General features: G+C 39.8%; 2 protein-coding genes across 3 annotated transcripts in view; one reads left to right on the forward strand and one right to left on the reverse strand.

Moving 5' to 3' along the window:
• scn1laa (sodium channel, voltage-gated, type I-like, alpha) overlaps positions 1-25893 on the reverse strand; it is a 177542-nt gene that overhangs the window by 115151 nt on the left and 36498 nt on the right. The gene's annotated exons all lie outside the window — the stretch shown is intronic.
• On the forward strand, positions 4-24453 carry fign (fidgetin). 2 transcript variants are annotated; one of them, XM_044052593.1, is made up of 3 exons: positions 4-183; positions 1215-1249; positions 18762-24453. In XM_044052593.1, the coding sequence occupies exons 2-3, from the start codon at positions 1225-1227 to the stop codon at positions 20996-20998; spliced, it is 2262 nt and encodes a 753-aa protein (XP_043908528.1). In that variant the 5' UTR covers positions 4-183; positions 1215-1224; the 3' UTR covers positions 20999-24453. The 2 variants fall into 2 exon arrangements, with proteins under 2 accessions (XP_043908528.1, XP_043908536.1); XM_044052601.1 differs by lacking the exon at positions 1215-1249.

A 25893-nucleotide genomic window follows, 5' to 3' on the forward strand; every position in this document is an offset into this window, starting at 1 on the left:
AGAGGCTGTGGTCAGTCAGTCCTCCCCTCACTAACTTGGAATGGTTTCCTATCGCGAGCAGCCGCGTTTCAGCCCGTGCGAGCCACTCATCTGCGCACTCACCGGATCGATGCGACTGTAAAAAAAACAACAACAACAAAGAAAACCCTAAACAAACCTGACGCTGCCCCGTCACCTACACCGGTAAGTGTGATCCAGTGTGTCCGTGAGAGACAGAGACGCGGAGCAGCAGCGGGTCTGAACGCGCTGAGGCTGCGTGTGTGTGTGTGTGTGTGTGTGTGTCGCGCATCACAGAGCTGCAGTGCAGCCAGTGTGTGTGTGTGTGTGTGTGTGTGGACAGTCATTCTGCTCCAGTCTGTCCACACTGCGATGATTCCCCTTCCCTTCTGTCTTTATCAGCCGTCAGTGAATCTGCGTATTATTATAACAATAATAATAATAATAATAATAATAATAATAATAATAACATCGGGCTCACGCAGTTGAGGCGCAATGAGGAGAAGGTTGCGCACACACGACAGCAGCAGCAGCAGCTCCATTAAATAACTTTCCCCCCTACAACGAGAAGTTTTTGCATGTCAGCCTGAATAAAACTTAACCGCGATAACCGCAGGCGGGAGGTTAATAGATGGGTTGTCATTGCGCTCTTAGTGGGACAACTGCTGGCAAGTCATCTATTTTAAAAGTAAAGGCAGCAGCAGGAGGAGGAGGAGGAGGAGGAGGAGGAGGAGGAGGGGAGCATCACGCTGCTTTAGCCTCTTCCTCTAATGGGCGGCATGAAGAATGTGTGTTTTATGTCATCTTCGTCTCTCGCACGCTTCCTATTCTCTTGTTTCAACTCGCGCAAGAAGTGACAGGCTGTTGCCGCGCGCGTCCGTGTGGCTCTCGCGTCTCCATCAGTGGCTTTTTTTTTTGTTTTCTTTTCTTCTTCTTCTTCTCCTCCTTTTATTTTTGTTCTTTAAATACCACTTTACTCCGATGCTCAGTTCTCCTGCTCCGCGCTCTGCAGCCTGAACGAGCAGCCGAGGAAAGAACATGAAGGGACCGAGCGTTTTTAATGTTGTGAAATCTGATATCTGAGGGAAGAGAGAGAGAAAGAGAGAGAGAGAGAGAGGGAGAGAGAAAAGTGCCTGTAATGAGAAGCAACCTTTGGAATTCCTCATCGTGAAAATTCCGTTTCTGCTGTTTTTTCCCCCCTCTCCTCTTGTTTTTAGGCTTGAAGACATGATCACTAGCACCAGTATTTATGGTATGTGGATTTCGTCCTTCTCTTTGATGTCATGATATTGTTATTATTATTATTATTATTATTGTTCCATGTATGTCCATGTTTGAAAAAGAGATGGTGTTGTTGTTGTTGTTGTTGTTGCAGCAGTAAGTGTGTGTTTTGTTTCTTTGTGCACGCATGCCTCATCAACTTCCATTTACCTTATGACACGTCGATGACCACAGAAGTGATTTCATTCTGACTTAAAGTTTGGTTTCTTCCTGACTTTTTTGTGCACTTCAATCTTCTGCTTTCATGGTGGGGTTTTTGCATGCTTCAAGACAATATGGCAACAATTAATGTCATCCAATAGGCAATGGATTCTAAATAGTTATTATAATAATATCACCCAAATATGTAATATTTACCCTTAAGATAATTTGAATTTTAAAAAAGATCTGTGATATGTTCATAACTCGGCGTTCCTTGTAAATATGAAGTCATTTTTAAAGTAAATTGTGTATATAATTGCAGCTCATATACATTTAATTTATCACAAACATTTTGGGTTCAGTGTAGTTTTGACAATGAAACATGAAGTAAATGGTACAACAAAAACACACACTATTGACACATTTTACAATGTCTATATGTGCACAATTCCGATTTTGTTGACAATATTATTGTATAGATTTATCAATATAACAACAACAATAATGATGATAATAATCACAGTCTATAGTCTGTGTGACAGGGAAACACACACACACTTGAGAGCTAAAGTTTTAAGTTTAATTTTGAAGAAAAGTTGTCACTGTTGTATTTATTTGTCACAGTTTGTAACAACTCGCACACTAATTTGCTCACAAGCTGCTTCGGCGTCAGAAATAGCTGCGTCTCTCATGTTCCAGTGGAAACGGCTTGTGACAAGCCAGTAAATGTGCTCCGAGATAAAGTCAGGAGAAATAACAAGTTGTGTGCTGCTGTCGCTCTGTTGCAAACACGTTGTCCCAAGTTAACCTCTCCCACCTCCGTAGAACAATTTACTTAATTGTGTTCACACATTTCATTAGCGTGTTTTGCTCGGAGAGGAAATTACCATCATCAGCAGTGAGCTGAAGTATGTTTTTATTCCTCTTCAACAAAAAAATAAATAAAAAAAATAACACCATTGCAGCATCTGTCACTCAGCGAGAGGAGAGAGAGAGAAAAATGTACATTGTGACCACATTCATTATGTCTGAGTGTTTGGTTGAAATGTGTGTGTGTGTGTGTGTTGTTGTTTTTTTAAGTGGTTATTACATTTATTTCCTATTTCGACCCCCTCCCCCATGCATGTGTGGACAAAAGAATTTAAAATTTTAGTTGCAAAGACGGGGACAATGAGGCAATTTGTCTATAAATATCCAAATCTCGACACACTGCTCCAGATCTAAATTTTAAATTCACCATTTTAAAGTTTGTGTGTGTTGTGTTCACGTCCATCTGTAGTGGAAGTTGTTGTTTTTTTAAAAGTAGCGTGCAAGACAAGAAAACGTATCTGCTGAGAAAAGAAACAAACAAACACACAAACAGATTGCAATTAGGAAAGCGTTATCTGCGATATTTCATTTTCAGTATTGTAATGATTAACCCTAAGGATCACTTGATGACCTGAGGGCATTCTGTGTGGGAGCTCCTGCAGTGTGTGTGCATGTGTGTGTGTGTGTTAGGTGATTTTTTTTCAGGTCCTTACTTAACCCCAGACACTGCTGGTGAACATGGAAAGAAGCTGACAGCTCTATTTATTTCTGATTGGGTCACACTCGCGATGGCAATCTGAGCTGTTGCTCGACACAAATCTCTGAGCTGAATTCAATGACAGATGCGGTTTCCTCTGTGTTTTTAGCCACAGGAGTGGACAGAATAATACACGTGTTACCAAATCACTTTGGAGTGATTGTAAAGAAAGAGCCAGGAGGTTTGCGCGAAGTGAATTCAATATTATCCATTTATTTCACAAGCGGCACAATTTGGGGAATGCATAGAAATACACGTGTTCAATTTAGCCACGTTATTATAATAACAATAACAATAACAATAATAATAATAATAATGATGACGGGAGCTTGGCTCCTTTGTTTTAGCGAGAGGAATTTAAAAAAATGATTTTTGAAATTTTCTTTTTGGTGTGTATTGTGCGCACCGCATATTTCTAATTTGTACCCATTTTTAAAAAAATTAATCAATATGATTATTATAACATTTATATCATTAGTAGTTGACTGACTCAAGGCCCAATAGTGTCATGACGAGTCTGCGTGAAGTCGTTTAAATGTTACGTCCATAATCTGAAGTGTGTCACATCTATCAGCGATCGCTGCAATTGACAGCACGACTTAATCCACAGTGTCAGTGGTGTGCGGCAGGACTGACTCGTTATACATGTCGGCTAATGATGACAATTAAAGAGCCGGCTCCAGGTATCCAGGAGCCAGCTCTGGGTATACACCCCCTGGGATGTCTGCAGGGCTGCTGTAAATTGATGAAATGTTCCATCTTTACAGAAGAAGGTTTCTGTTTGTCAGTTACCATCAGAAAATCCCATTCAGGCCCCCGACTGCGTTGTACGAGATCAGTGCAGGATTGACATTTTTAAGCAAATATGCTAAGTGGTGTCTTTTCATATAAAAAGCAGGGGCGTCCCCAAAGGAGTCGGACTGGAATGTTAAATTGTCTGTGTGTCTGTGTGTGTGTGTCTGACTCCCTCTCTTGTATCCACGTCTCTGTCGTTTCCCTCATGGCAACTTGCTGTTATCTTTGTGTGTTTCTCTCGACGCTGACAATCCTTGCAGTGATCTAAGTTAGACTGCATTAGAAAGTGGAGGCAGCTGTCTGTTGCTATACTGAGGGACATGTTTGCTTTACTGCAAAGATGAAGGACCATGAATCCTTGACATCCTCCCTTTCTCTCCCCCTCCTCCTCCTCCTCCTCCTCCTCTTCCTACCATCTCATTTAGACACAGCAACTGTCTGCTCAGACTTGTTTTTTTTCCCCTCTGAGTGACAGCATATGGCATAGACATTTTCTAAAATGCATGTGCCTACCATTGGCTGCTTGTACTTACCCTTCATATGTCTCCTAGCTACAGGCCTGTCATCTTTTCCCTCTAATTCAGACAAAATACAGTTTCATTTTGCCACACAGATTGTTGTGGATACAATATTTACCTCAAATCACCTCACATTCAAATGCCTCCTTAGATTTATTTTATTTTTTTCCTTGGTTTTTAAATACAGTTGGCTTGTGCATGCATGTATGCATGCTAACATGTATGCATCTGCCTTCCTGCATTAGTCCCCCCCCCCTGCCGTGTGATGGAAGACCCCACTCCCTTGTTCTCTTTCTAATTCTTTTTAAAGTAACTAATCCTTCCCATATACATGCTATAACGTCATTACGATCCATACTATAATGCACAATGTGCTTATAGACCTTCGGGGTCACTAAATGACAGATTATAATGGAAACACTCTCATACGTCATGTTGTCGGCGCTGGTTTATTCAGGCCATATGTGCCAGGCACATTATTTATACAGGGTGTAGCATTTGCTGCCACAAACTCCTTGTTCCCCTCATTTCCACACATCGAAGCAGAGGCTTTGTTTCATCTCCTTCACATAAAGTGTCTCTGCACTCATGAGGAGACAAGGCAGCTCCGAGCCTGTTGGGGATTGGCTAGAATAGACAATCCCCAGGTGTACTAAACTAGGTTTAGCACTAAGGCTTTTAATCTGGACTTGTAGGAGATTCATGTGCATTCATAGATTTGCCTCTGTAATTATCATTCCCCCAGTGGCAGGCAAAGAAATGTTTGCTTAAATCACTGATGTCCTCATTATACTGTTTACATTTTAATTAGATGTGCAAAATTCTTGACTTTTTTTTTTTTTTTTCTTAAACCAATAATTTTGGGAGGTTTTTCCTCTCATGAGTTCAGCATAGACTTAGAGCATTAAGTAGTTGCTGAAGTCTGAAAAAGAGTTGCACGTAATGCACTTCTCTTTACTGAAGTGATTTTCCAGTGCCATATTTTGGTGAAAAAATATAATCGGTACAACGAGACCCGAGTGGAAGTAAACGTCTATAGAGCAAACTGTGAAACGTGAAATCATACAATACGACATGCTAATGACAATCTCTTCCCACATTTCAAATGATGTCAGTGAATACCCAATGCTCAAGAACTATGATTTAAAAAAATAATAATAATATCTACCATTCCATGACTTTTGAAAAGAGCTGGCACTTTGAGCCGCCATTGTGTGCCTGAGAGCCGTTGCTTATCATTGAATAACCTTGGTGAGGAGAGGTGTTTTTTCCTGTCCCTCTTTCCAAGGTGTGTTTTTTTTTTTTTTCCTTTTTTATATTGTTATTATTGCGGTCTGTTGGTGACTTTTGTGTTGTGAGAGAGCAGCGAGCCTTTCACAAGAGGATAAGAGAAAAAGTGTATTTGCTCTATTGAAATTCCTCCTGTGTTCTCACAAAACAGTGTCTGGCTAATCTGGTAATAGAGGCCATTCTAGCTCGACTGAAAACCTGTGCGAGTAGACAACCTTGAAGTTCACCACACCACATTTGTCGCGTTCATTGGTTAAGTGCTACGTGGTTGAAATGCCCAGTTTTTATGCGAGTCCTCAAATCCGTCTCAATGCTGAACCGTCGTTATCAATTCAGTCTCTTGTGTTTTTTAAATATAGCTGTGAAAAGAGTATTTTAATTTTACTAATAGATAAAAGAGAGAGGAAATTCTCTCAGAAATAAAGGATTATTGATTTTTTTTTGCCAATGTGGTAATGATAAGATAATAGTGTTATTATTCATGTATTAAAATACATGCCAGCTAACTATGATATGTATATTCAAGAGCATGCATTGATTTGTCTTATTCGTCGTCTCCTACCCAGATTGCCTCAAATTGATATTTGAGGCCATTAGCTAAAATGTCAATCAGATTAAAAAAAAAAAAATAGAAAATGTGAGCTTTCAGTGGTTTTTCCCAAAGTTTTCAGCGATGAATTCACCCCTCATGCTGGCGACGGATGGCTGACAGGCTGGTATTGTGCCAGAGGATGGTGGAGGCAGCCTTGAGTGCCAGGATGGCAGAGAGGATGAGTCGAGGTCTGCCTGACAGTGTGGAGAGGAGGGGTTGAGAAGGAGCAGAGGGAAGTGAAGGGGGGCGGGTGGTGGTAGAGGGGGTAAGTACATGTTACCATGCAGGTTCAAGGTTTCAGGCTGCGGTAAAGCAGTAGGTGTCTGCAATGACACGGTGAAAATGACCACAGCGGCCTTTAAAGAAGTGAGGCGGCGTGGTGTTTGGGGATTATTGTGGCCAGCTGATTAAAAATGTGTGGCGTTGCGTTAGGTGGCGGCATAGACCACGGATAACCTTTGGTCGCATGTAAGTCTGCCGTGATGACTGGAGGAGAGGGGGCTGCTCTCAACAGTTGGAATAATTCAACTTGGAACAATGACAAATGTTTGTCTTTGGGAAAACCGAACGTCGTATTCAATGATCGCCCTCACGGTCTGCGTGGAATGAGATGAATTTAAATCCCAAAGAAAAAAAATACCGAGGGCCGACACCTCTTTTGTGTTCATTATCGGGATTCACCTTCGGGAGTTTCACTGTGTGTCTGAGTGTCGGGAAGAGCGAGGTGGAAGTGCCAAATGAAGGTGTCGTAGTGTTGACTTCCACTTTAGCGGAGAAAATGAAGCTGCATGTCCATTTGTGTTGCTTTGGACATTCTACTTTAGCTTCTGTTTAATTAGGCACAACTTCACTGCTAAATCTACACAACATTTTATCTGCGATTTGCACTGTTGTATGCACCGTGTTCAACTTGACCACAGATCACTTCTTTTTATATTTTCACACTAATGCGCTCTCAATTTAAAGGGAAACGTGTCATCATCGTAATAGGCTTGCACTCGGGTTCATAGCTGACTTTCAGCGCGGCGCCGAACAAAAGTCGATTCATTTACTTGGAGCGTGATGTTTCTACAGCCCAAACCCTGACTGCATCGCCTCTCCCACATCTTTAAATGGATCCCATGAGTCTTCAGCTCTGTTGTTTCCATTATTCATTTCAAAACTTCCATGCGGCATGGAGAGGCTAGAGGGGTGAAAAATAATTTTGTGTCTGAGGAAAAAAAAAAATAAAAAAAGAGGAACTGATGTAGAGCAAAGTCACTGTTTTATGCAAAGTGTGCCATGCCTTGGGAGCATGTGAGCTGGGAAGAGCGAGTACTTGGGCAAAAGATGGACTGCATGCGTGTGTGTGTGTGTGTGTGTGTGTTCGTTCCTGTCAGTCTGTCAATAGGCCTAATGTGGCTCCCAGGAGGTACCTGGGGGAGACCCATCGAGCACCCAGTCAGCCTCCGCTGGCAGCCAAGTTGTGACAACGGGTTCCCACAGAGAGAGGAAGTGTCATAGTATGTATGTAAACTAGTGACAGATGACTGGAGACGTGTGGCCTGTAGACACTGGGCCTGAGAGTAAAACAGTTTTGCCTGCTCGACTTCTTTTCTCCCCCCCCCCACTTGAGACTTCAGAGAGTGAGCATCAGGCTCCATAACAGCCAGGAATACATTGACAACAAGTCAAAGAAGTGAATAAAACGGATGCAAATCATTTGGCATGAAAAGACACAGGGTATGTGCAAAGGTTTTGTTTGCCTTTGAAAAACTGTAGCAAAGGAGAGCAGATTTTTTTTTTTAGCGTGCAGAGCTTCAGGCAGCTTTTCTAGGCCACAGGTCATGTGGGTCAGTGTTACACTCCCTGCAGCCTCACTTCAACCTTCGGTCTGGAAATAGAACATGCAACGTCACCCAGCCAGGAGGGAGGTATATTCCAGACCTCAGTGGCCACAGGCTGCACATGTGGAATCTGCTCATGTAGTTGACCCCAAGTGTTTGAATCTCAGAATGTTCCCAGAAGGATATTGGGTTTTTTTTTTTTTTTTTTTCATGCATACCCAAATGAGCAGTACTTTTACGAATTGCCTCATACAAAGTGGACCACTATACGTAGACTTCACTGCTGGCCGTACACAATTCATCGAGGGAGCTCACTAGCCAGAGGCGTATTTGTTAACAGCGTGCACATAACCTGCAACAGAAGCAAGAACTGTGGAGTAGATGCTTTTTTTTTTTTTCTTGCATAAATTTTAGCCAGTAGTCGATTTGCCTGTATAACTCTTTTAAGCATTCAGTGTAAAAGACGGAAAGCTGGCACACGTAGACGTTCAAACACCCTACGGTTTTCAAGGATTTGAATCAACGCTTAATCATAGTCTGTGATTTACCTCGGTTATGAGGATTATTGTGGTTTTGATACAACAAATTATTGTACACTAAAATGAAAAATTGCCTTTTAATGTTATGACATATAAATTGTATGTTTATACTGTAGCTGTATTTCAAGCGCAGTGGGGGAAGGGGTTTTCAGAAAGAATAAAACAATTATTATTTAGGTGATTTAGGTTAATATTAGAACTAAATGCAAATTTATATATAAAACAGAACATTAAAGCCCTCCACAATGATATTTTACTGTGTATTTCTACCAAATAAATCAGATGTATATGTTTATTTTATTTGTTTAGGCGGAGCAAACATGGATTCGATTATTTTTTTTATGTGAACACAGTCTTTGTTGCCCCCAATCAGTAGACGTGCAGAAACGTGAGTACTGTACAGAAACGTACGAGCGTTAGTTACGAAATCCAACACTGAGCCTTTTTCCTTAATAATGACCGTTTGAGAGAAAGCCGTGTGTCCAAGTGACGCCTCGTGCTCCTGATACTATCGAGGGAAGTAAAATCTATCATCACTGATGAGTTCATGCTCCATCGAATATATCTGTGCCAAACTGCTCATTGTGAGCTCCAATAGTGCTATTGTGCTATTCTCTAGTCCGTGTGGTGCAAGGAGCCAATTCACATTTGAGCAACGGGTGACCCTGGGTTGTGTATATTGATGAGTGGGATTTGTTTCTTAATAGAATTGTGTCTAATTAATTAGCTTTTAATTGGTCGAACTCTGAACATGCAAATGCAGCACAATGTAGAACAATCATTAAACTGCGTAAAAGAACTGCATATTGAGGTCAACATAATGGAAGGTGGGAAATGTTTCGCGTCTGCTCCGTTAATGATAATTTATGCTTTGATGAGTAAAAACTTGCTTCTTCCACACTTACCTGAGGAAAGGATTAATAAAAAGCTGGTGTTCATTGAACAGAGTAAATATAGAAACGTTTTAAGTGCGTACCTCTCAATTTTCTAAGATACTAATAATCGTCCCTTTATTTGCCATGGATCAAACTTTAGCAGATTAAAGTTGCTCTCAATAGACGGTAACGTTTCTCCCTCACGTGTGTTTCTACTTTCTTTAGAAAACACTAAGAGGCAGTTACGATGTTGCTGGGCTACAGCATGCATATGGACGCATCGTCAGTAGTTACAGCTATTTATACAAATGAAAAAGGCCATGCCAACAAGCCATGTGTATTTATTGTACATTTAGCTCAAAATGACAATGCCTACATTTCTAGTGTACTATATTTTCATGGACCACCACCAAATATTCCTGCATTTGGTCTTTAGTAAATGTAAATATATATATGTATATACATATATATGTATATATATATATATGTACATACACATATATACATATACACACACATATATATGCTCTTTTTTTTCCACATATCACGATATTAAAAAGAAATTCAACAGTTTCGCGGTATACAGCAGTATTTATTTATGCATGAGCATGAGTGAGAGTTCCAGTGAGAGAGAGTCAAAGTTGAGTGTGTGCATGTGTGTGTGTGTGTGTGTGTGATCGTAATGCTCGAGGGGAGGGAAAGGGGGAGAGGTGCAGCGCAGCACTAATTTGAACATTTTGTCACCTCCCTAAAAATTTGTTGTGGTAGATCATCTACTTCAAAGGTAAAAAGCTGTAATTTAGCCCCTTGGTCCTGCAATGGCCATCGCGCCACCGTAGCTCTGAGAATCCATTGTTTGTCAGTGGGCGAACCAATCTTCTAGACAGCTCTTTCCTTGTAAAAGTTCCCCTTTATGGCTCCACTACTTCACTTCAGTAACTTTATTACAGTATAGCTGAGAGATTTCTATTTCATATTGACCTAAGATTGCTTCAGTTGTCTCATTTCACCTTTTGCCTGGCCTGTGTTGGAGAAGTGACCCTGTTTGAGATTTGCAGTTGATACCATAGAAGGCTTCAGAATGCCTCAACCAAACGCTAACAACAGTCACAGGCAAGCCATTTTTCTTTTCACACTAGCAGTTTCAATTAGAGTTGAAGTTAATCCTTTGCCGTCTTTAATGTGGAGGAATCAATGCGCAGATCGACAAATGGTCCAAGCTTTTAATAAAAGCGTTGGCTTTCATTTCCGTTTTTAAAAGGGCAGAATTCAGAAAAAGCATTTTCACCGTAAATAAAACGGTTTACCATCTGTAGAAAAATGATCTCTCTCTCTATTTTAAGAAAATATTGTTTTTGAAAGTTTAAGTAGAGCCGCGGACCATCTATGTAGCATTTTAACAAGGAAATCATTTCATCTTCATTCAGATGTGTCTCACAATAATACTGAGAACAGTGGGGTTTCTTTACAATGCAATTTCTTTCCCAGCTTTACCAGGTTAACACAACTGTAAAGCGTAATGGTTGGAAGTGTGGAGTAATCACAGTTGTGACTCGGACCAGTGAACAAGAAAATCTGTTAATTTCCAGTGGGGCCTGGTCTGTTGGTTTGTAAATCAAATGCCCGGATCCTGGTGAAAAGTCAAAATGTGCTAAACGTAATGAAAATTGAGTAAATCCTCCCAAAATATTTTCTTCATGTACTCTTTCCATTTTTATTTTTTATTTTTTTTCTTCTACACACATGCTCTGGTATGTTCCTCTTTACTCTTGACTTTCCCTGGGGGTAACAGAATGTAGGGGACTGAAGATGTTAGTGAGCAGCTTTTGGTCAATGAGCCTTCGTGTAACAAGGTCACATTCAGCCTTTTTTTTCTCCTTTTGAAGTGTTAAAGTGATCCCAGGAGAGGCAGAGAAGCTAAGTTCATAGAGGCTTTGCAAAAACCACTGCCTCTACTGTACGTGTGCTCCACGTTTAAACAAGTTCCCCCAAATTCCAAACGACTGTGTTCTTTTTCAACTAACAAGTCATTTGAGTATTCGTCGGTATTATGCGCTACAGAACACCATGAGGCCTGTCTCCTGTAATTGTCTTAGTTTTCTTCTATGTACAAGTCTGAGTTGTGTGTGGCACGCTGTTAGTTTAGCATGTGTGTGGATTTAGCTACACTTAAGAGTTGTAATGGAAGATGTAGCCTCGGGGGCCTTTTGGCCTGAAGAGTCATGGTTTAATGAGCATCACTGAGACAGAGATCTGACAGCTCCGAGAATCTCTCAACCTCACAATTTATGGAATTACAGGCAAAAATGAGAAATACATGTTCCCTCCGAGCCAATATAGTTTATCATTAGCTCAAACCAAAGACCCTAAGGGATTAGAGAATATCCAGGGTATGCAGCAGGAAAATAGAAAAATGTTGTGAAATTGAAGTTTGTCCAAGAGGGTTTTGTTATTATAATAATAAATAATAAAAATGACTTATGATGCATGCCATCTTTATTATGGGGGAATTAAAACATTTTATTTCTGGTTATTCTGCTACATTATTGATGACATTTAACACATTTAAAATGTGAATTATTATTAATAGTGTTTGGTCGAATGCATAAAAAGTATACACATGCAAACAGTGCAGGATTAAATGTTTATCTGTTGAGGCCTCATCTGTCAGCTAAAACTAATCCGGGCACAACAACACTTAAAAAAAGTCTTATTTGTAAATGTCAGTCTCAACTTCCATTCCTCAGTGCTGGTTTACATGTTCCAGCGTTTAGATTTTTTCCTTATATCAAAAAACAAATCTAAACATTTACTCAGATACTCTACACACCAATACACAGTCTTCATGTTGAAAGACGTGTCTTAAAACGGTCATTTCAAACGAGTAAAAAATGAATAAATGCTTTCTGAGTGGGAACATTTATGTTTCAAATTAATTATTGAAATCATAAGCAGACATTTTATTTGGTGACAAACTAAACTGCTGTATAAATTAAACACTTTTTTGACGTTTTTACACCTACTACCTTCTTACAGGCAAAACAAACACATTTGCCACATTTACTGTCGCTGCCACTGAAACAGAGATTCTTTTCAGCTGCTTCTATTCTATTATGTTCTATTGTATTTCATTTAAAGCAGTATAAATGCATCTTTCTCCCAGGTGACAAGTCTGTCATCATCAGTCAATCATCGTGTACACTGTCCCAGATGCTATTCATCCTACAGCCTAAAAAGCATGTGCACCATCTTGCTACAACAAAAACTAAAGCTGCTACTATACTACCCAGCAACGTCACAATGTCAAATACTGAACGTATGCGAGGTCTCAGTCATGGCAGAAGACCAAAAAAAAAAAAAAAAAAAAGGCTGAAGATACATGCTGGAAATGAGGGAATGATCTGTTTTTGTAGCCCTTGAAGCTAAATACTCACAATTCACTCAATTAATAAAGGAAAATTGCATATATTCACATGCATTGGTTAACAGATACTGCAATAAAATACAGGAAATACAATCATAATGCATCTAATTTTATTTTAATATTTTATCTGGATCTATAGATTTCTCTAATGTAAAGCCATTGTTATTAAATATGATTGAGTTATTAAATGCTTTATTAGTCATTTTCATGTGTGGCCCATTTTCACGAACTCAAACAATAAATGGTGGCCTGTTATCAGGCAATAATTTAAGTAAGTCCAAAAACAGACTTATATATGTTAGTTTGACTGAAACTTTTTTTTTTTTAATCAAAATTGGACAAACACACCCTCAATTTGAACTCGTTCCAATACCGACCGGCCAGTATCGTCAACATCACTACCAATAACGATAGTTTTTACCCATCAAAAATCGGGGGCCCATCTGCGAGTCGTTCTACAGTGTGAGTTTATGTGTTCAACATATGTCTCATTATGTTGGAGAGGAGGAATTCTTGTGTATTCATGGATATAACCCATTTCTAAACACAAAAACAGTTGAACACCTGTTCACAAAACAACAACAGACAAAGCTATAACTTATGCAACTCACCCATATGGCTCTAATCAAAAAATATTACAGTTATGAATACAGTTTGTATTCTCAAACATGCACACAATTGTTGCTTATTAATTAAGTATTTTATTTGTTTTAAAACTTACTCTCCTCTTTCCTTTTTTTTGTCCAGAAACGACAACAAAATAAAAAAAAACTGTAACTGAGGAAAATACTTTATTTAAGTAAATATAAGTTTTATTTTTTTTTAGAACAAACACAATTTCTACCTTTTATTGCACTTGTTTTTTGCTTGGGAAAAAAAATAAGGTTCACAAAGTATTACTGAAAAACAAAGCTTAAACTTTTTCACCTCTATAATTATGTAAAAAAAAAAAAACATAAACTCTTGAATTTAAGTTAGAAATTTTGTTCATGAACAATAATATAGAATAACATAATGAACAAAGGGCACAGAAAGAAAATTAAATGCGAATTACTTTACGGAACAAACACTATTACTGCCTCCTTTTTATAGAGCCTTCAATCAAAGAAAATATTCCCTGATTTGTGTTGAGAAACAAAATCATGTTGAAGTGTTTCCCTTTTATTGCACTTCTCTGGCTAACTAACTGTCCTGCCCGTAACTTATCATCACCATTACGACACTGCGTGTGAACTACCTGGATACTCATTGCTGCTTTGAAATGACTCAGCCAGAGTCTTCCATCTCTGTGGCCGCGGCCTTTGTCTGAGATTTGCCTCCTCCTCTTTTTCTTCTACTCTTTCTCATGACGTTTCATGTGTTTATAGAGATTAGTTGTGTTGCCACAGTACCGGACAACTTTCTTACAAATATCGCATTTTGCGATGTCATTTTCTGGCATAAAACATGTCCAAGCAATGCTCGCTCGGCTCCGCTGAGACCCGTGACAAAACAGAGCCAAGCGGGGGGAGAGAGAGTGCACGTAGGACTGAGAGAGGAGCTATTCACTCACTCAGACTGTCCAAGAAAATGTAATTATTTACTAAATATAGAGAAGAGAACATTTCACAAAAGTATCAGTCTCATCACGCAAGTATCGATCCATTACTGATACCGCCTTTGGTATCGATAGTATCGATATTTCGATCGATCTGCCCACCCCTAATGGAAAGTTGTCTGAATATGATTTTAACTTAATCAAAGACATTGTACGTATTCGCCTGTACAATCATATTCTTCTACCCTTTTTATCAAAGCACAACTTTGCAAGTTTGTTTTGCCTATTTCTCCAGGGAGACCCCCCGTGTGACTGTCGTGAAAACTAACCAGTGATGCTCCTCCCTCCCTTTCCCCTCTCCTGGCCATGTGCATTTGTTTTCAGCAGCGTTGGTGATCACTAGCGGTAGAGCCATGTGCATATACACATGAATACATAGAGAACAAAGAGTTTCTCCCAAAGATAAAGTGCAACAGCAAAAATCCGTTTTTCAGTTCTTGCCAGTCCGATGTCTACATCTAAAATAACACTTGATCTTATAGCTGGTACCTGGCTGGGAGGGGTGTGTGGGTGTGTGTGTGTGTGTGTGTAGTGCCGTGTAGAAATCCGAGACTTCATGAGACCTCTGATTTCGCCAGGCTTTCTGTTAAACCCCCCAGTCTCCCTGCAGCAAGCCATTTAGCCATTACAATGACGCCAAAGCTGTTAAATTAGTGTAGAAATCCTGCATAGTTCTACTTTAAGATTACTACAGAATTCCATGTGACTTTTTGCGTGTGAATAAATGTAATAATGTGTTGCCATGTTGGTCAGACTGAAATGTATGGGCAGTTGCTCTGAAAAAGACAGTGACTGAGGAGGGCATATCTTTTCTAAATGAGGGGTTAAATGGCACCCTGCCATGTAAAGATTGGAATTACTGCCACATGAAGCTCTAAATTGAGTTTAAACAGTCATAACTTGATGTGTTAGATGAATGGGACTCACTGATTATCATTTCACATTGCGTTAGAATGTTTTGCTCCACCCCTACTTAGAATATCTCCAGTAAATTTAAATATGAATATGAGCTGGGGTTTTGTATTTGTCAATGTAATTACGTTCTGTCTGCAATATTTGCACGCTTGTCAAGTAGCATGGTCCTTGTGTGTGTGTCGAATAAAAGCAAAAGCTTCCATAATTATGTTTACGTCCAGTGGCGAAAATCCCAGGGTTGTAATGATCAGTAATTATAAATACTTTTCGGCATGTCTGCTGCCTCAGCTGGGACTATTGTGTGGCGTGAAGTGCAGAGTTTGTGCAGCTTAATTATGACATTCTACAGGACTAAATGTACCAGCCTGCTTTGGTTCTGCAAAAACACTTCCAGTGCATAATCACACTCAAGTCTGACTTTAAAGAGCTCATTACAGTTAGTTTTTTAAAGAGTGGCTTATTAAACACAGTTACCTAATAGGCATCTTTGGTGGTGCAAATTGGTAAAAATGGTAATGAGGCTGATTAGGCCACGTTTCAATTACGACAGCTTTCACTTCCATCCCCTCAACCCCCAACACACACTCCCCTCCCCCAAGCGAATAAGAGAGGAAGGAAAGTCCAGCTATATGCTTGGGAATCCTCCTGGAAGGCATTTTACTCCGTCTCTCTGTCTCCCTGTCTCTCTCTCTCACTCACTCACACACACACACACACACACACTCCCGCACAAACACAGAAAAAGGAAAAGAAAACCACTCTGCCACCTCTGTGCTTCCTTTCAGCAGCACAGTAATGAATAGAGAATTGTGCAAGCGGCGGTCCAATTTACGCGCTGGGAAATTGGATGGACAGAGTGGAGGCCCACTCTTGTTTGCTTAAAAATGGCCTCGGCTACCAGATTAATAGTTCCCCAAAAAGGTCAGCATCTCTGTTTCATCGACGATGATCACTGAACCAGAAATTAAACACCACAGCGCAGCACAACACCGTGGTATCATATGCCAAATGCATTTCAGTTCCACCTGGTCGTCTTTTCTTCAACGGCTCTGAGATTCCATGAAAAGATATAACAAATATTATCAGTGACAGTTCTGTATAAATTTGTGCCGGACAGAAGAAGTCTAAAAGACGGGATCGTTCAGATGTGACTCAAGTTTACCTTAAGTTTACCATAAAGGATTGTACAGATCTATGAAAGGACAAACAAGGCAGTCTGACAAAGGCCTTATTTGTTGATGGCTGGTGAGTGGAATTTGAGCTCGAGCCCCAGGCAATCTGAAAACATTCCACTAATAGAGTGCTCTGTAATTGTACCATTTCACAGAAAGACACCTACAGATGCTGTATTTCAATTTCAATGCAAGTGGAATAAAGGGTGTTTTATCTTTAAACCAAGTACAGGATCATTATGCTAATGTTCTCTCACTCTCTCTTGCTCTGTGTGTGAATGTGTGTGTATACATGGATTTGTTACCTCTTTAAGACTTTTGCTGGCATAAACACTGACCTCGTCAGGACCAGGTTTTTGGACTCCATGAGGCAGAACCTAATTTCTGAGGAACTGGTTAAGTTCAGATTTGAATTGTGGTTAAGTTAAAGTTACTGGTTATTCTTAAGGTTAGGGATAATACATGTTTTGTTTAGACTGCCCAAATGGAATGGAAGTCAATGCAATGTCCAAAGAAGAATTGCTTTGTGTGTGTGTGACAATTTTTTGACAGTGGATGCATCCACACTAAAACCTTGTTGTTTAAAAAAATCCATCCACCTTTTCTGTGCAAGATAAATGTGCAAAGAATTTCCTTTTTCCTGTATAGAAAGTGCACGTCTTTCCCAGGAGGTTTTAAATAGCATGCTGCACACAGATAATTGTCAGAAATCTCAAGCACACTTTGCAAGTAGTGCTTCTTTGATTGTCCAAAGTGGCAGAGAGGATTAGCAGTAATAGAAGAATCTCACTCGTTGAGTTGTGTGCAATTTTGTAATTGACAAAATGCACTTTGAGTGTTAACGACAAAAAAAAAAAATTCCTGATCCTTGGCCTGCAGTGTCTGTAAATGCTGTGAATGCTTAAGATTTATTTTTTTTTAGCAGACATTGCACCGTTAGTTGCTGTTGTTTTGGAAATGTTCTCTGGAATACAGCAGAAATAATGTCATGTTTAAAAGGTCTTTAAATGGGTGTTTAGTTTAGGGGGAAAATAACAAGGGCAAGTTTCACTGATTCTTTGTTTTAGAATTATTTATATTCAGATTAAAGATGTGAATAAAATAAGCAATTTTATGTCATTGTAGTAGGATTATGAATTTGTTTTCATACTTAATTCTACCATGATGATGAATGAATGATTATTGTTAGTCTGTTCTGGCTTTCTGCCACATGCTTATTTCCCCCCCTTAATCATTCACTCAGATAGTTGACAACCGCATGAGCCATAGCGTAGATCTCTTTGACAAAAACCTTGTAAAGTAACACAATTAGTGCAGCATCATCCTGCTAATTAGCTGCTAGTGTCTTGTGTGGTGGGTGGGCAAGTTGGCAGGGAGTCTATTTTTTTTACTTAAATGCTGTGAAATGGACAGAAACTACCAAAGTATATCGTATAGTAGCTCTATCATCTGCCCATTAAAGACAAGGACCATTGTAACAGTCACTGCTACATGCATTTTCCCTCACATCATCATTTAGCTTTTTTGTGAGATCAGTACTGAAGTAAGATATTAGGCTCTAGAATCTCTGATTGTTTTGCTCAACAATCTCTTTAACAGTCCAAGTCTTTGAAACAATATACATCTGATAATCCCAAACAGAGTAAAACATGACAATGTATTCATTTACCCAAATTATTATGCCATTTAAAACATTTACAAAGAGGCTGCAGAGAAAAAGACAAGTAAAGCAAGTTGTTTCTCTCCTCCCGTACTGTGTGCAGCAGGAAGCAGCAGACAGACTGGATGTGGATGTAATTCATGCTGGGTTGAGGGGTTTGTGTGATGAAAGCAACGAAGCACTGCCAAGGAAGATTGCTTTGCTGCTCTCCTCCAAGCAGATTTGAAACTGTCTCAGAATGCCTCAGATGAGAGTTGGATTATAGACTGACCTGCAATGTCTGTGTCACTCTGCTGTGTGTTGGGTGGATCATACCAAGCTAACCAGGTGTTGGGGCCGACATCCTCATACGGAGCGTAATGTGTGTTCAGTCAGTACTGTCTGATTGTCATGTGGCACATATTTGACATTGTGATGGCAGAAAAATAGAAAACAAAAACAGTGAATGAAGCATTTCCTATTATCTGAATTGTTTACTATATAAGAACATTTTTATGTATTTTTATTCAGTGATTATGAATCATGATGTGATGCTTACTTTGACATATTTCTCCCTTATGTGGAATATCTAGGTCTAAAGATGCAGTGGACCCCAGAGCACACACAATGGGCTGAGCAACACTTTGACATCTCATCCACTACCCGCTCACCAGCACACAAAGTAGAGGCCTACCGGGGGCACTTGCAGAGAACGTACCAGTATGCGTGGGCAAATGATGACATCTCTGCACTGACTGCCTCCAATCTGCTAAAGAAATATGCAGAGAAGTACTCTGGGATCCTGGAGGGCCCAAATGAAAGAGCCCTGCTGTGTTCCTACTCTGATGGCACCACTGGACTCATGAATGGACGAAAGTCAGAGAATGAGTCATGGCAAGAGGGGATTTACCCAATGAACTGTGCTCCAGATGTTATATCTGTGAGCAAAGCTGGAATGACAGCTGCCCTACCCCCTACAGATGTGTCGGCTAGCATAGGCAGCTCCCCGGGGGTGGCCAGCAGCTTGTCTGAGCCTAGCTATTCCAGCAGTAACTGTGGGAGCCACACAGCCACTACTCTCCACTCGGGCCTCCCCTCTCAGGAATATACTGCCAGTTACAACAGCTCCTACCTACATTCTAGCTACAGTGGGCAGAATACCCCAGCCCTTCCCTCCCCACATCCATCTCCTTTGCACAGTGCTGGGCTCTTACAACCGCCACCCCCACCTCCTCCCCCTTCCTTAGTGCCGAGTTACAATGCTGGGTCTCCAAACCTTCCAAATTACAATTATCCTCCAACAGGGTATCCTTCCCAGACTACTGTTGGCCCTGGTTATAGCCCTGGGGGAGCACCCCCTCCTTCTGCTTATCTGCCGTCCGGTATTGCAGCTCCCACACCAATCCCTCCCTCCACACTGCCTGGCTACCCCTACCAGTCCCATAATCATACACCAATTGCACCAACACCTTTGAATGGCAGCACATCCAACTCATTAAAACGAAAAGCTTTCTACATGAGTGGACATGGAGATATGGACTCAAGCTATGGTAATTTCAATTACAACCAACAGCGCACTTCACAGAGCCCGATGTACAGAATAACAGATAGTAATGTCTCAGACTCAAACAGAGGCAATGGCTTTGAGAGAAATGCAGAGGCGTCATCTTTAGCATTTAAGCCAACAAAGCAGCCAATGTCCTCTGATCAACAAAGAAAATTTAACATGCACTCTGGCAGAGCACTAACTCCTCCATCCTATGGATCAACCAAAAGCTCTGTGGGTGATCTCAGAGCTGGAGAGCCCTACAGCAAGTTTGGATCTCCCATCATGAGTGAGCAAACTGAAGAGCACAGACAGCACCTCCCACACTCACTAACAGGGCCTGACATTGGTACGGCTACCTCGTCCATCCATGCTGCGGAGGAGCAACTAAAGAACAGTGACTCCAACCTGGTGGAAATGGTAACCACAGAAATCCTTCAGCACGGCGCTCCTGTGGACTGGAGTGACATTGCAGGTCTTGAAATGGTGAAAGCAGCCATTAAAGAGGAGATACTATGGCCAATTTTAAGGCCAGACATGTTTAGTGGACTTGCCACATTACCTCGAAGCCTCCTTTTGTTTGGACCTCAGGGAACCGGTAGAACACTGCTGGCCCGATGCATGGCTAGCCAACTGGGGGCCGCATTCTTGCGAGTCAGTGGCTCAAGTCTGGTGACAAAATGGCTGGGGGAAGGGGACAAGATCATCCAGGCTTCATTCTTGGTGGCCCGGTGCCGCCAGCCAGCTGTGGTGTTCATCAGTGAAGTGGACCTGTTGCTGTCAGCCCAGCTCAGTGAGGAGAGCCCAGTGAATCGCCTCAAGGCTGAGCTCCTTATGCAGGTTGACAGTATTCTGACCTCCGCTGAGGACCATGTCCTCATAGTCTGCTCCACCAATAAGCCTGAAGAGATCTCAGAGTCCCTTCGGAGGTACTTCACAAAGCGACTACTAGTCCCCTTGCCTGATGGGACAGCACGACACCAGATAATCAGCCAACTGCTCTCACAGAACAACTACTGTCTAAGTGACAAAGAAATGTCACTACTGGTTCAGAGGACAGAGGGTTTTTCGGGGCTGGATGTGGCCCAGCTGTGTCAAGAGGCTTTAGTAAGTCCTCTCCATGGTATTACTGGTACTGACCTGTCAAGTATCCATCCTAGTCAGATGAGACTGGTCTCTTACCAAGACTTTGATAATGTATTCTGCAAATTCCAGCCAAGCATATCACAAAAAGAACTCGACATGTACACTGAATGGAATAAAATGTTCGGTTGTAGTCAATGAAAGAGAACCATCAGACACACTTACTTTCAACCCCGTAATCAAACACAAACATGTATTTGGCCTTCACTGAACAAGAACAACAAACAATGGTGACATTATATACAGCAAAGGGATTGTCTTTGAAAGAGAGAAGATGGAGATCACACATGTGCAACGCTTTATAAGGCTGAAGCCAACTGCTCACTAAAACTCAAAGTTGTAGAAGATGCCCCCAGTTTATATATATATATATATATATACAGTATATATATATACTATTCTGCTGATTTTGAGATTTAGTTGCTATCAAGTGCCTGAGATGGTGCTGTTTTGTTTTTTTTAATTCTTTACTTTTTATTGTTTTTCTTGCCTCACAATCTTCATTGGTGACATGCTAATATAAAAGCTTTAAAATGAGACAAAAAATAGCTTTTTCTTGCCCATTTGAATAGTGCTCAACAGCTGTGTTCGTTTTTTCATTTACTTAAAGTTACATTTGACATTTATTTTTGTTTTTCAAAAGACTTTACATGATCTTGCTCTGCTTAACTAGCCTCTCCTGTAAGTAAAAATACAAAAAAAAAGCTAATATTTTACAATGTTCCTTAAATTTAAACAATAAATTACTATGTAATTGCCTGTTAAAACATTGTTACAGTAGTAATTCATAGTGTTTCGCATAAATGTTACATTCTGCCATTTTTTTTCTTTCAATGTTGTGTATTTGCAAACTCAGGAAAGTGACAATGACATGTACGGTACCTCATATGCATGTGTCGAGGCACTTCAAACAACAAGAGCATTTGGCTTGCATTCAAAATGTTTATTTAAAAAACAGATTCTTCGGTGGGGTCTTTACATTTGGATATGTTCAAAATACAAAACTGTATTATGATTAGAGATTTGCCTTTGAAATGAGTTGAACCATTGCGTATCTAGAATTGGAAAGGCCATTTACTTTGGATCATAGTTTCATTTTCCATCGGGTAAAACCTCCAGTGGAAAACGATCTTTCAGTTTTTCAGTTCATTGTTTGCAGACCCAACTGTTCGGTTCATATTGTGGTGATGCAGAGCAGAGAGAATTTTGAAAAGCGCAGACAAACATCTTGGGGTGGAGGAAGACAGCGGCCCTGAGCTATTTCATTCCGCGCTGCTGCTGTTTTATCATTAATGAAACCTAAGGATTATGTACAGCCTAAGTTCCATTCTACCTCAGTTTCTTAGTTATCTCTGAAAGACAAATTCACAAAGACAGCACAATGTCAGCACCTATCCTGCTTATTTGAACCCTTTGAAAGAACAGCAAACAGTATTGTGCGGTTTGAAAAATCTATGAGCTTTACATGTTGATTATGCCCAAATTAATCATGTTTCTCAACCCAATGCACTTAAAGGGGAATGCCACTGAATATCAGGTTTGGTATAGACTATGTATTTGCTTTAGGACAGTTTGGTCTGTGTTAGCCAACATTCATCGATGAATCATGTTGCCATAGTACCCTCCCCCACCCCTACTCTACCCCGGAATCTGATGTCAAATAGAAGACCTACATGTGAGAGCGTTCCCAATCTGATGATATGTACATATTTCCTTGCTTTAAACCATTTCTGTTATTTAAATGTAATGTACAGAGAATAATTGTTTTGACCTTCAGAGTCCATAACAGCAACATTCATAAATTGAGTGGCATTTCTTTTTAAGAATGTGTCTCGTCGGCTCATCTCAGAAGGTCTATACATGAAAATGCAGCTGTTTTTTTGTTTTTTTTCCCTCATCTTCACATTCAAACTGTTACAGTGTTGTCAATCACGACATTTTCATGCATCTTCGTGGTCAATGAAAGAGTAGGTTTGACAGCCGAATTGGCAAGTTAAGTTATTGAATGTATTATTTCCTCCGAGCAGTAAGGAAAGCAAAGCACTTGCACAATGAAAACTGCCACTGAAGTAAATGGTACTGTATGTGTATAATACTGCAGAGGCACTAAAAGGACCTTGCGTTTCTTTTCAAAGAGGCTCCCTTCATGTTTGCTTTCTATTGCACATGTTTTACCTTTTTAGTATTTTATTAGATAGTGTGGATATTGATTAACGGCCTCCTAGTTTGGTATCATTCAATTCTCCCAGACCAAAATGTGGATGTATATAGAGCATCCAAGAGTAAACAGCAGAGAAACTGTCACTTACATGATTTAGTGAAATAGTAACTCAACCCAACGCAATTGAACTGTGGTCGGATCGTTTCATTTGTCAGATTACAAATGTTCACAAGGGAAATAAGTTTGCAGTACATGAATAGACAACAGTGTAGAGTAGGAATTCCCATATCTCATCACTTTTGTGTCGCAGCAAAACTTCTCGTTTACATACTGTACACCAAACACTGTCAAGTCAGTATCCAAATTAGTAATTAGGCCAGTATTCAAATGAAATCACGGTATGTTTTTGCTTGAACAATAAAGGTTTTAGAATTGCTGTGCTCCAACTAAAACAGTGTCATAAGTCATTGGACTTTCAGGGGTTAATTAGCTGAATTTTGGCTGGAAGCCAAAGCAAAACATATTTCTTTTAAATGTGGTGGAAAAACTGCCATTTAATGCCACTTTTGATATTTTAAATTGGACAATTTATGGCACTATGACTGAGTATTGTTAAGTTGGTACTAAAATATCTTCAAGAGATAGGCCTAGGTATGTGCGTTTGGTGACCCATTTAGAGTTTTTGAAGTCCCACCCTGTCAGATTTACATAATAGCCAGAAAAAAAAGTGACGTAATACCAGATGGTATTGCACGTATTTCCACAATTGCTAATTAAATTTGGTTCATTTCAAGATATTTGACAACAAAATTGATAAGATGCCCTGAGTGCCATTAACAAGCAGAATTTGTATGCGTACGAGGTTGACTGTTCGTGATCTTGCAGAAAGATGTGTGTGTAATCCCTTGGACAACAATAGTCATCTCATCGCGTAATATAAAAAAACAACTGTCTCCCAGAACATGAACTAAAGCACAGTGCAACAGATGACACATGGGTAAAAATGTCCTTTGGTAAATAGACAGTAAAAAGACTTGGAATATGAGTGTATATTTCACAATCTCTAGACGATTCCATTAAAATAGTCATTTATTATTGAGGACGGTGGGATCAAAGAGCCTAAAGTCCCAAACAACATTTGAGTGGAACCTGTGATAAGCACATCGAGTCTGACAGTGACGCTGACTCAGTCACTGGAATTGCTTTTTTTCAAATGCTCTCCATGTTACTCTGGCTACTGTTGTTTTTTTGTTTTTTTTTTGTTTTGGAAAACTGCTTTAAGTGCTTTTTGATTCCATCTTTACGTAGTTTTATAGTCCGGCATTCTTTATAACCATTTCTACCTCATTACTACATATTGTACATGTAGTACTTAAGTCCTGTCCTTTGAATGTCATGCATTTGTGGATAAAATGTAAAAAAAAAAAAAAAAAAAAAAAAAAAAAAAAAAAAAAAAAAAAAAACTGAGCAGTCTACCTCACAAAGACTGTCTTTACACTGTCAAATACAGATTACAGAAAAAGAAGGCACCTTGAGGACAAAAGATTAAGTTATTTTGCGCATATAGGACCGGCGTGCAGTTTATTTCCAAATCGATACCATGTTTTCACTGAATTGTCGTGGACTGTGTAGCTTTTCTACAAGTAAATGCATTTGCCATTCCAACATTACAGATTGCTTTGATCCTTGTCCTTGTCAGTTGTTGTAATGCGCATGTTAACGTGTACGTATGTGCACTTGCAGTTCCACTTGCAAGTCTGAGGGGCATAACATTACGATGTGACAACTTTGAATATTCACTTTTCATAAACGTGTACAGAGAATAAACTTGCACAGAGCTGTATGTATTGTACATTTGATATACAGCGTACATACAAAAATGCACCACATACATGTTTATATGTGTGTATGTATTGCCATACTAACAGTACAGTCAATTTAAATGTATTTTGATTTCAAGGCACATAAAGGTTATAAAAAAAAACTGAATAAAGGTGTTTTCTTTTTTCCTGAATCACGGATGCTCTTGCGCCTTTATTTATTTGATCGAATATTGCTGTGATCGATACAAGACGGTGCGTTCAGGTGTATTGTTGGTGCAAAAACAATGTTCAGTATGAAAACTGAGATTGTATTTTTCTTAATTTCACTGATGTTCAGCAAAAACACGGGGACTGTAATTGAGCTCGCTGGAGTTTATTGAGGCTTAATTAAAAATGTACATTTTATTGCACTTTTCCTCTTATGAGCCACAATAATTTATAAAGCCATAATGGCAGCGCTTTCTTATGAAATCAAATGAACAGCTATGCTTTGAAAAATAAAAAAAAATTGTCTTTCGCAAAACCATTAAGTAACGTATGCGTGGGAAGTTTATGTGCAATTAACATTAATGAGAAAAGACACTGCGTGTTGTTTCTGTAATGGTAATTCCCATTTGATCTCATGCATGCGTATGACTATGTCAGATGTAGTGGGTGCACTTTACCATCCCAACAATCACAGCTAACCCATTTCTTCTATTTATGAGGCAAACGCCACGTTGTTTTCACAGGAAAAAAATAATTATTATTCACCGGTTATTTTTGCAAATGGGGGGGTGAGGGGAGTGGTCTGCTTTTCTCAGCCCTGCCAAGTTTCTCAGGATTCCTTCTGAAATGACTTAAATGGTACATGATGTGGATTAAATTCACAAAAACTTGGTAATGACATTATCAGTACATGTCTTAACACTCCCTCTCAAAACCACTGATAAGCTTGTCATGGCAAGAACACACACACACACCTAAAACACTGCAATCGGAAGCAAGACAGAAGAGGGAACAAAGTTCACGAGAAAATATTTTTTTATTAACCGCGGGTATTTAATGTCCTG

The sequence above is a fragment of the Solea senegalensis genome, linkage group LG2 (genome assembly GCF_019176455.1).
Source record: "Solea senegalensis isolate Sse05_10M linkage group LG2, IFAPA_SoseM_1, whole genome shotgun sequence".
In the NCBI taxonomy this organism is placed as follows: domain Eukaryota; kingdom Metazoa; phylum Chordata; class Actinopteri; order Pleuronectiformes; family Soleidae; genus Solea; species Solea senegalensis.

What these genes read in the sequence shown, in the direction of transcription:
- fign (XM_044052593.1), top strand. Translation starts at nt 1,225, where the DNA reads ATGATCACTAGCACCAGTATTTATG. An exon ending in CACTAGCACCAGTATTTATG is followed by an intron (nt 1,250 to 18,761) that starts GTATGTGGATTT and finishes TGGAATATCTAG; the next exon opens with GTCTAAAGATGCAGTGGACC.